The 10,733-nt window shown below is 31.1% G+C and overlaps 1 protein-coding gene across 1 annotated transcript; it reads right to left on the reverse strand.

The window, feature by feature from the left end:
• Positions 1 to 415: 415 nt before the first annotated feature.
• On the reverse strand, positions 416 to 5,517 carry LOC111275045 (linoleate 13S-lipoxygenase 3-1, chloroplastic-like). The gene is made up of 8 exons (XM_022860139.2): positions 5,039 to 5,517; positions 4,264 to 4,529; positions 3,927 to 4,164; positions 3,489 to 3,818; positions 3,306 to 3,391; positions 3,102 to 3,209; positions 1,560 to 2,125; positions 416 to 1,427 (listed from the first exon to the last, which is right to left on the reverse strand). The coding sequence occupies exons 1-8, from the start codon at positions 5,433 to 5,435 to the stop codon at positions 671 to 673; spliced, it is 2,748 nt and encodes a 915-aa protein (XP_022715874.2). The 5' UTR covers positions 5,436 to 5,517; the 3' UTR covers positions 416 to 670.
• Between the last annotated feature and the right edge of the window lie 5,216 nt (positions 5,518 to 10,733).

The raw sequence follows: 10,733 nt of genomic DNA on the forward strand, positions 1-10,733 counted from the left end.
CGCTCGTCTCCTACCTTGCTTGTTTATCAAGTCAAATTTTTACACTTGGGATCATTGTATGGCCCCTTGGGCTCATGGGAAGTTCAATGTGCTAAGCTGGGCCTGATGCAAGGCCAAGAAAGGTGCTTAGTGGAAAGGCAAGTATCATCTGGAGGCTCAAGCCTGAAGTGGAAAAATCTAGTCCAGTTTACCAACAACTTTGGGCCTCTGGCATAGTTGTTAGCAGGATGGGTCATAATTGTAACTTGGATAGGTGCTTCCGTTGGATAAAAGTTTATAACGGCCCTAAGATATATCTATTTCTATTCTCTCTATCAGAGGCCTGATATGAGGTCACAGGCTTTATCTAATACCTTTCTTCTGGAAGAACGATTTATCAGATTTAGTATCATGGGTAAAACCTTTATCTAATACCTTTCTTCTGGCAGAATGACAGTGTAATTCACTTGCAATGGAAGAATCTAATACAAGATCAACTACCAGCTGACATATAATATAGTAAACACTCTATACGTTAGACACTACTGATGTTCACACAACTCGAATGGTAAGCTACTTTTCAACTATAGCTTGTATTGGTTGGGTCCAAAAAATTGTAAGTATTATTCTACTGCTGCAAAAAAAGTTCCCAAGATTTAGGATGAATGTTGATTCTATTGAATTTCCCATTTCATATCGATATGCTGTTAGGCACTCCTTTGCAAGTAACTCCAGGTCCTGAGGATGGCACGAGCAGTTCATAAGGAGAAACCCCAGCCCCACATCTATTTCTAAGCTTTGGGTTGGCATTTCTCTTTTCTATCTCTTTCTCCACCATTCTCATATCCATTGAAAATCTGTAGAATGCCTCAATAATCTCTGGTTCCCCTGCCCATGCTGCAAGGTCTTTCCTCTCTCCTAAATACTCTTCATCCGGTGAATGTGTGGATAGAATATCAAGCACAGACATCAAAAATGTCATTTCTCGTAAACTTGGCAATGATGATAAGAAGTACCCCTCTGGATCCGCAAGGAAAGTTGCGTACTCTGGATCGTGCTCATTTGGCACTAATCGCCGCATATATGATGGACGTACGGGGACATATCCACCATAATGATACTGTCCGAAGTTCAGAGCAGCATGTTCTGCTGATGCAATCCAAATAATGGTAGTTAGAATGGAGACGAGGTCCTCTGGTGTTGAAAGCCTAGGCCACCAGCTTTCATGGCGAATATCGGCATGGCCTACATTGATGGATTCATAATACCAGGCGCTGAGTTCTGGATCAGATCGAACACTACTTGAGTCTGGGTAGTAATATTTCACAAAATCCCTAACCAGTTTCTCAATGGCGGACCATATAAGCAACCCATCATTGGCGTATGGGTAGTCTTCGATTAGTAGTTTTAGGCCATGTGGTTCAGTGGGGTCCGCTTCTGCAATTCCTCTGCACAGAAGGAAAGAAAAAAGGAAATTCAAGTTAGATTTGTTTGAAAGTAAAAGAGTTCTAATCATGTGGAACATCTATAACCGGGGAAACATAGTGTGCATATATCAAATTATATATACGATATAGTACCTTCGAATAAGGTCTGCAGGGAGGCTTTCCATGTCAAATCGCCAATTTTTATAAGCGAAAGAAGTGATCTCCATGGAACATTCTTTAGTGGAGAAGAGGGACTCAATTATTCCGCCGGCACTAATGAGAAGCTCACGAGCCCGCGCATTTATCTCCATTGTGTATCGCATGTGAGGATGAAGAAGCTTGTGAATTGGATGCATTACACTCAAATGCCGCCGTGCTGATATGATAAATGGTTCCATGCATGCATGAGTCCTCAACCAATGCTGAATCAGTTCATGAGCTCCAGAATCGTTTGAGCAGACATGGGCTTTAGCCAGTTGCCATTGCCAGCAGGTTGTAGCATCAACTGGAGGGGTGAAAACCTGTTTTGAAGGAGTATAAGGGTTTATTGGTGGAAGGCTGAGCTCAATAGCAATTGGCTTCAGAGTTCCCATTTGGGTCAAGAAAAAAATTGTCCGAGTTGCATAGGCTTTTCGATCAGGGTGAGCATTTATGCTGTTGACGAATGGAAAGTAAGTATCGTGATAGTCCAGTATGAACAGCTTATTCTCTTCTATTGCCTGCAGCAATTAAAAGAATTTCAAAAACAAAAACGTAAGATCCATTTATTGAAGGAATCCAATAATTCATATTTGAAATCAAACTCAACATGGTCACTTGCAATCGATGATGTTCGATTGACAGTGGTCCATGCTAATGTCATCAAGTTTATTACGTAACATAAAAAGGAACAACACATTCTTCTTATAATCTAACTAGGCAGAAACAAGGCACTACGGACACGGGAAGAAAAATATGTACATAGTATAATTTCTATAAAAAAAAACATGACTCTTCTATATTTACATCTGAGATTTCAAAAAATGTCATTGCGACTTGCACACTTAATCAAGTAAGGTTTCGTTTTGAATCAGCTGGATCTCCAGCGAAAGGTCAATTACTATGAAATTTTGTGTCAACTGGGCCTCGCACCTGTCTGAATGTTTAACATTTACTGCGTTTTGTGACTTTTAATCACCGATGAGTAAACCTCCAGTGGCCAACTGACCACTTTTTTTTTCTTTATTTCATTTTTACCCTTTATATAATATTATAATTACTAAAATATCTTTTCTTAATAATTTTTCTTTTTTCATTCTTTTTTCAATTTCATTTTTTATTTAGAAATAGTAAATAATTTTATTAATGTAATATAATAAAAATATTATTTGATACACTATTATTTTTATTATTCTTTAATTAGTTATCAATAAAATTATTATTTGGTATAAAAATAATTTTTTAATTATTTATTAATTTTATAAATATGAAATCATGTAAAATTTTTGTTACGTATAATTTTTATTTTAAGTTTTTAATAATTATTTTTTATTTTTAATATAATTCACCTCACTTCTATGATTACTTTTTACATTTAAATATATATATATATATATATCTTATTACTGATTTTAATCTCATTAAAATTAATTTTAATTTTAGCGCTGGTTCAAATGAACTGTAAGTAAACTTCTTAGCTTTTGCGTTTCTCCTCACCTGATTTATGGACATCCCATCAAGATGACAGATGATATGTTCTTCTCCAAACGCTGACTCCTGTGGACCATAGATGGATGGATCTAGTTTGCTTACAGGTGGAAAAACCTGAAACCAAACAAGTTACGTCTAGTTAAAATGTTTCTATATGTTCCCATCGAGTTGATTTTCATATTCTGATTAGTCGCAAAGAAATGAACCTACCTTTAGCCTTTCTATGCTTATGGGGTTCATGCCAGCAAGTGTTAGACGACCAAATTCATCATCTCGTAAACAACATGAAGCATCCCCTGAAATGAGAGCAGTGTTTTCGTCAGAATCTGATATCCAATTTCATTAAAGTTATTTCTTCTCAAATAATTAAAGAGCAAGAATTTTTGTTCTTACTGGATACGATGTTTGGCGGGTTGAACTTGAAGGCATCTGATGTGGAATCTTTTATCATCTTATTAAGCTTGACTGGGAAACGTGTGTTCTTCCGAGATTCTTGCCAATCTGACTCATTGAAAGGATTCTCTTTGTAGAGTTCATTGATATCAGAGAACGAGTTTACAACCTCACCCTTAGTTGAGGAATCTTTAAGGAAAGGAAAAAAATTATTGACCATGCCTTTCCAGCCTCCTGCATCGACTGTTTGTCTCTTTACATCTCCAAATGATTCATCTCTTGGTACATACATTGGCATGGATTCATTTGCCGGTGCCTCTGACTTCGGATCTGTTCCATTTTAACAAAATCAACATTTCAGTCAGATTGCGTTCGTTCCAAATTGGCCCTTCACATAATTATGACAAACTAATACACTCTCAAATATGAACACCTCACCTGACTTCGTGGAAGGGCGTCCAGTTCGGCACCGTCTTGGATAAGGACGGTGTTGTCCCCCTAAAATTGGCCGTGCATATTCGGTTCCTTTATCTGGATTTCCCAAGTCATTGTAGACATCATAGTCATAAATTCGGTCTGATAACGCCCTAACACCCTCTTCATTGCCCCTCAGTTGCCTTAATTCTTTTTTTCTCAATTCTTTGAGTCCTATTGGAGTTTCACTTGGTAAGAATGCCTGCCATAATTTGCAAAAACACGTAATTCCATGCCATTTAAGAATCGTGACAACTTCAAAATATATATGTAAAAGAATTTTATAAAAAAGGGTGCTAACCTTATTAGAGAAGAAGATTCTTTTCTCCGGATGGAGTTTCTCCGGTTGAACCCAAGAGTGGCACTTAAAATGAACAAGTCCTTCAATGATGATGCTTTCTAAATAGAACTCCTTTTGGTTTTTGTTGCTCACAAGGACAGCTCCGGGGACTCCAAAGTTTGCATCTACTAGAAATTGCACTTCGTGACTGACTTTGTCGGCATTCATGTTTATGTCTCTGGACCAGTCTAATATAGCGTCCTTGCTCACCTTTGGCTCTCCCGTCCCTTCATTGATTCAAAAAGAGCAGCAATTAGATTGATCAGTAAACAAACTTCATGCTTTAAGAGTAATTTTAGAACCAAATTTGGGTACAAGAGCGTGCGCTTGTAGTTGTTTCAAATGTCTACTCATGTGAAACCCGAATTAAAGGTAATTGCACCCGGATATTTTGCCAAATATGATTCGAGGGATAACCATCTTAGCATTAGCTATGTAAACAAAATGTGGTGGAGAGTAGTTTGTTTTTCTTCAATTCTATTTTGGACAGATGTGAAGACATGAAAAGACGTTAATGTCCAAGTAAAAACATTTCTGCCTCGTTTAGTCGCTTTGTGATCTGAAATTGATTGAAAAGCAAAGGTAAGAAGGTAGTTGCCTTGTGTTTACAAAGACTATATGCTAGCCTTACCTTCACCTTCCACATTAGAATTCCTGAAATTGAGTTTTTTAACTTTTGTGCTACAATATTAAGGTTGATAAACATTAATGTAAATGGAGGAATATCAGTGCTTACTTGGATCAACATCAGTGCTAACAAGCTGAAGAAAAACACCCCTCTGAGCAGTATTGGCACCAGAATTCCACCAATGAAACATCAGCTCCTTCATATTTTCCTTGGCATCATACTTAACCGTTACCAGAGCTGTGACCGCTAATTGCACTGGGATTGCTGGGATAGCCATGATGGAATCAAGCTGAATGAGCTGAGTCGCCATGGGAACAGCAGCAGCTGCAACAACCTTTCTCAATTGTACTATTCTTCTCTTGCACGAATTGAACAAGGAGGTAGAATGAGAAAGACTGTACTTTTGCCGCTGATGATGAGAAAAGTTATAGTAATTACGAAGCAAATATTTTGAATTAAACGTGTCCATTGTAGTTGAACACAAAATTTCCTTGGTTCCTGCCATTGTTGAAGTAATAGTTTTTACTCTTGATCTGATCTCTTTTTGCTTTAAGGGCGACCAAGCTAAGCAGAGACGATACTGTTGCTGGCTACTTCCAAGCAAACATGGAATGACCCTTTTTATAGGGAGATGGAACCGAAGTGGTTAGAAGAATCTTCGGTTTCACCTTCCATTAGAGAAATATTAAATTGTGAATCACGTGTCCCTGCCACACGCTTTATGTCGTTTTATAACTTACTCGGATCAATTGAAACTTTTTTTTTTTTTTGTCTCTTTTCTCGCTAGTCCATACAATGAACTCGTTTCAATCCAGCTTTGACCATCATCTAAGAATGCAACGTGTCACTCTGTTTTTTTTATTTAACCATTTGAATTAAAAAAAGAAGAAACAAAATTTTTCCCTTACCTACCATACTCATTTTATTCTTCCTTTCTTCAATCTTTTACGTTACCTCCTACTTTTTTTAGTTTTTTTTTAATCTATGAAATTTTTTTTGAAATTCATCAACAAAAAAAAAGAACAAACCAACTTCCCAAAGCTCCAATTTGGGGTTCAATCGGTTTGAAATCTTTGAGATTTACCAACGATTATATGATTTTTTTTCATATTTTTTTTTTGTTTTTTGAGATATTTCTTTTTTATTAATTTCATTTATTTAAAAATAAATAAAATTTTTTGCGTTGATGTATAAAATGAGAGTTTGTAACTTTTTACATCTTAAGTTAATTTTAAGTGAAAAAATATTGGAAATTTGATAAGGGTTTTTGGGTTACTTTTATTATCTAAGAATTGGGAGAATAGAGTTGAAATTTTTATCGGTTCAAATTTTGATTGAATTGAAGTTTAATTATGGAAAAATAATAATATAATTGAGTACCCAAAAATTATAAAAAGAAAAAGAAAATAAGGGTAATGTAATTTGATTTGGTTATACAATTGGTTAAAATGCTCAAAGTTTGTCTTTACTAATATGCTTAAATTTTTAAAATTTTAACAATTCATAAATTTTGTTCTATAATTGGGATGTTACTTTAAAAAAAAAAAAAACATTATTTGGCTTTATTTTCAAAGGGAGGTGGGTTTGAGGTTGAAAGGGTTGTTGCTATCATTTAATTAGTTTTTGAGTTATTTTGTAGAACTTAGAATTAGAGATGCATATGTTTGTATTAAAATTTGCTACCACAAGATAAAAACTCATAAATACCTAAATTCTTGATGGATGTAGTAAATCGACTCTTAAAGATGGTGGAGTCAAGAATTCACACAATAATATATACATAGAATTTTTTCGAGTTTGGTTTGCTCATAAGAAGATTAGAGAATTTGGTTGATGAGTGTTAAGATACTTGACAATAAACTTTTAATAATATTTTTTTTAAAGTTTGCTTATGATTCCATCTGTCATCTATTTTTTTATTTATTTATTTTGACAAATTTGGTTGAATATTTTATGCTATTATCTTAATTTTGATTTTCAGTTCATATTTGCCTATTATATTTTGTGTGTTTTTAGTAAGGTCATTTATTGCTTACAATTAAAAATATATGTTTATATATAGTTTTGATTTGCTATTTTATACATTTTGGAGATATTATTTTATTATTTTATTAATTTTAAAGTTTTAAACGTAATTAATATTAGATTTAATTGATAAATTAATGTAAAGTTAATATTTATATTTTTTCTTGATACTTTTTTTATTAAACTATATGATAAGCTATGACAGAAATTATTTTGGGTTTAATGTTTTTTATTAGTTTTGTTTAATGATTGATCAATGTATTGATGTGTAGACTATTATTTTTTAATTTTGTTGTTATTTATATGTTAAATTCTCATAGATACAATTATGGAATTGTTTCAACAAGAACGATATTAGTATTTGTATTTTTATATCATTTTTGTATGCATCTATAATTTTTTAACACTTATTATATATAATTATTTAATAGGATTTTTTATTCTCACTTCTCAAGTCTAAGGCTCTTCGATCATGAAAGATGAGATGATATGATTTTTATACAATATATTTCTTGTTTGCATATGATATTTAATAGCATCAATTTAATTTTTTTGTAATTTTTTTTCAAGTTTTAAAATAGTTTGATATAAATCTTCCATCATAAAATTACTCAGATCAATTGAAACTTTTTTTTAATCTCTTTTCTCACTAAAAATTGCAATGGAAAATATGAGCTATAGATTTTGATTTGGTGACTCATGCTCCTACTATAAATCGGAACGTCTGCATAGACTTCTAAAACCTTTGGTTCCTACAGTGGTTTGAGTGGTTTATAGTGTACTTCATTTTCAGTAATAATAAAGAAAACCGACTTCGTTTTCCATTGTTTTTTTAAGGTACTTTAAGATTTTTAGTTCAGTTACATATTAGGGTATTTATTAGGACTTCGTGATTAATATTTTTTGCTCTATCTTTTGTTTTCAATTCTTTTTTTTTTTTTGCAAAAAAAAAAAAACCAATAAAATGAAATATAATTAGTTAGTTGTAATAAATTTATCATTTCACACCAAATTATTTTATTTATACTGTACAAGAAAGCGACATCTGACAGCCCTGCTTTAAGCAATTCTTCGCTTTAAAACTGACATACACCTATTTAGGTCCATTGCTACAATCCTATCTAAGTATATGATTCAAATTTTAAAATATTAAATAAAAATGAAGATTTATTTTTTAAAATTATAATTTCAAAATAAAAAATTTATAAATATTAAATTTTAAAATTTAAAATTTAAAATTACTTAAAGGCAGCATTTAAAATAATTATAAATCAATTAAATTAAATATTAAATTAAAAAATAAAATCGAAATAATCCCTTTCTCCAATAAAAAAATTTGAGAGGAATTATTTGATCTTGTTTGTTTTATTTTTGAAAAGTAGTAATTATAAGCAAATTTGTTTTCTTTCTATCTTATTCAAAAATCAAATTGACAAAATCAAACCATGGACTGATGGCCAAGCCATCCTTTAGATATTTTTTTGCATTGACCACGTTTTTTTGGCAGCCTGGTTGATGCAATTTTGAAGCCACAAAGAAAAATTTTGTTTTTGAACGAACTTTAACCAGAAACCAACTTGATATTAGTGACCGAACAGACCATCAATCAAATCCATCTACTTCTAATTATAACATTTAAAAAACAAGGATAATTAGAATTTTCATATAGTAGTCACAATTATTAAGACGGCAAAGAAAAGATTAAAAAAAAAAGCAAAGAAAAAAATTTCATATGGTAACGAATTTTTTTTTTTTGAAAATTTTAATTTATTCTGAATTTTTTTTATTCTACTATTTATCTGTTTAAAAAAATTAGACATATAAATTTTTTTTGAATCTATAATTTTTAAATATCAAAATTTAATAATATATCAATTAAATAAAAAAAAATCAATAATAACAAATTAATTAATGCATATGACAACCAAACAGGAAATTGCAAATTAACCACAAGGTAAGCATTTCATGCGCAAATTAAAAGAATACACTTTTCCACGTGACCTTAATTTTCTTCGAAAAAAAAAATGGTGTCAATCACTATTCCTACGCAGTTTGTTTCAATCGAAACTTCGTATGTAGTGCTGCTCATCAATCTTGTTTTTTTTTCTTTTAACAGCGATTTGCTGTTCAAAGAGACGAATTCGAAGTTTTTTTTTTTTTTTTTAGGAATAAAAATGAAATCATATTAAGAAATTCAAATAACTACAAATCATTGCCTCCTCTGAAACTGTGGGAGCGTAAATTTCGTTATATTTTGAAACTCACGCAAAAATAAAAGGTAAAAATTCTTTTTTTTTTTTGCCACAAAAGAAAGTTCATTTTTTATATATGGAAAGTTAATTATATATATTTATATATAAAGACTGACACATATTTTATTTTATTAATTAATTTTTTTAATTTTAAAATATAATATATGTATTATTCTACTAATTTTGCTTATAAAATTTAACAATTTAACCGATAGTAGAAGTGAAATAATATTTTAAAATATATATTATAACTCCTATATATTTGTAGATATCTTATGTTATTTGAAATTTAAATTTTTTTAAAATTTTAAGTTTCAAAATGTTTTTTATATCTTATTTTATTTGAAATTTAAATTTTTTTAAAATTTTAAGTTTCAAAATGTTTTTTGATATCTTATTTTATTTGAAATTTAAATTTTTTTAAAAATTTTAAGTTTCAAAATGTTTTTTGATATCTTATTTTATTTGAAATTTAATTTTTTTAAAAATTTTAAGTTTCAAAATGTTTTTTGATTTTGGATTGCGCATTGAGTTTGGTTTGGATCTTAAACCCAATATTTGTCTAATTCTCTTTTATTTTTTTAATTTTTTATTTTCTAAAAAATGAAAATTTGAAAAAGAGGAAAATTTTGGAAGAATTATAAATTGATCTGAATTGTAATTCTCTTGGGATATAGATTTTTCGATTTGAATCAAAGACCAAAATTTCAGAAAAAACAACAATTTGAGATCTTTTGGAATCAAAAGTCTTTCCGATTTAAATTTCTTTAAAGTTCTGCCAATTTGGAATCGAGCCCTTATAAAATAATCAATCAATACACAAAACAGTTAAGGAAAAGAGAGAGAGAAAGACAAACTGGAAGACAATGTCAGACGAAACGGGACTATCTCGCGAAGAAAAGGAAGAACTACAACGTAGCGTCAAGAAGATTAAGGATTCACACCCTGAGACAAGGGAAACCCAGGCAGAAAGCTCAACAGCAGCAATACAAAGGAAAAGTGTTTCGTATCGTGACTCCCTTCTAGTCGCTGCTTATGGAGTTCAAATCCAGCCGCTGTGCGAGCCAGAAGAGGAGGTTATGGAAACAGACTCGGAGGAAGACAACCAGGAGCAGAAAGACATGGAAGATGATGGGAAGTTAACATCACCCTCAGTTTGGAGGACAAAAAATGAATCCGAGACAAGTGGACAAAAACCCTTATAATCAATGTAATAATGTTTAAGTTAAAAAATCTATCTATTGGACTCAAAAATTATAAAATTACTGCCAATTTTTTTATTTGGTCACTATATAAATCTATCATTTTTTTTTAATTTTTTAAAAAAATAGGTTCTGATCGATAATAAAACTAAAATTCAAGAGCTGATTATGTGTAGAGAAGATATTAGTATCTCTTTACTCTCAAAATTAGTAGTAAACTAATTATGAGTTATCTTGCTTAAGCTTTAATCAAATATAATTTTTTTATGTAAATCAAAATTAATTTCAATCTTTTTATTTATTTTAAAAACATGATGGTATAAA

Source organism: Durio zibethinus, chromosome 26 (assembly GCF_047325235.1).
Source record: "Durio zibethinus cultivar Kanyao isolate XHJ-2024 chromosome 26, ASM4732523v1, whole genome shotgun sequence".
Classification (NCBI taxonomy): Eukaryota; Viridiplantae; Streptophyta; class Magnoliopsida; order Malvales; family Malvaceae; genus Durio; species Durio zibethinus.

Coding starts and splice junctions, on each gene's coding strand:
- LOC111275045 (XM_022860139.2), bottom strand. CDS start 5,435: ATGGCAGGAACCAAGGAAATTTTGTGTTCAACTACAATGGACACGTTT. Junction 3,392..3,488: donor CCCGCCAAACATCGTATCCA/GTAAGAACAAAA, acceptor CTCTCATTTCAG/GGGATGCTTCATGTTGTTTA. Junction 2,126..3,101: donor ATGGGATGTCCATAAATCAG/GTGAGGAGAAAC, acceptor TAATTGCTGCAG/GCAATAGAAGAGAATAAGCT.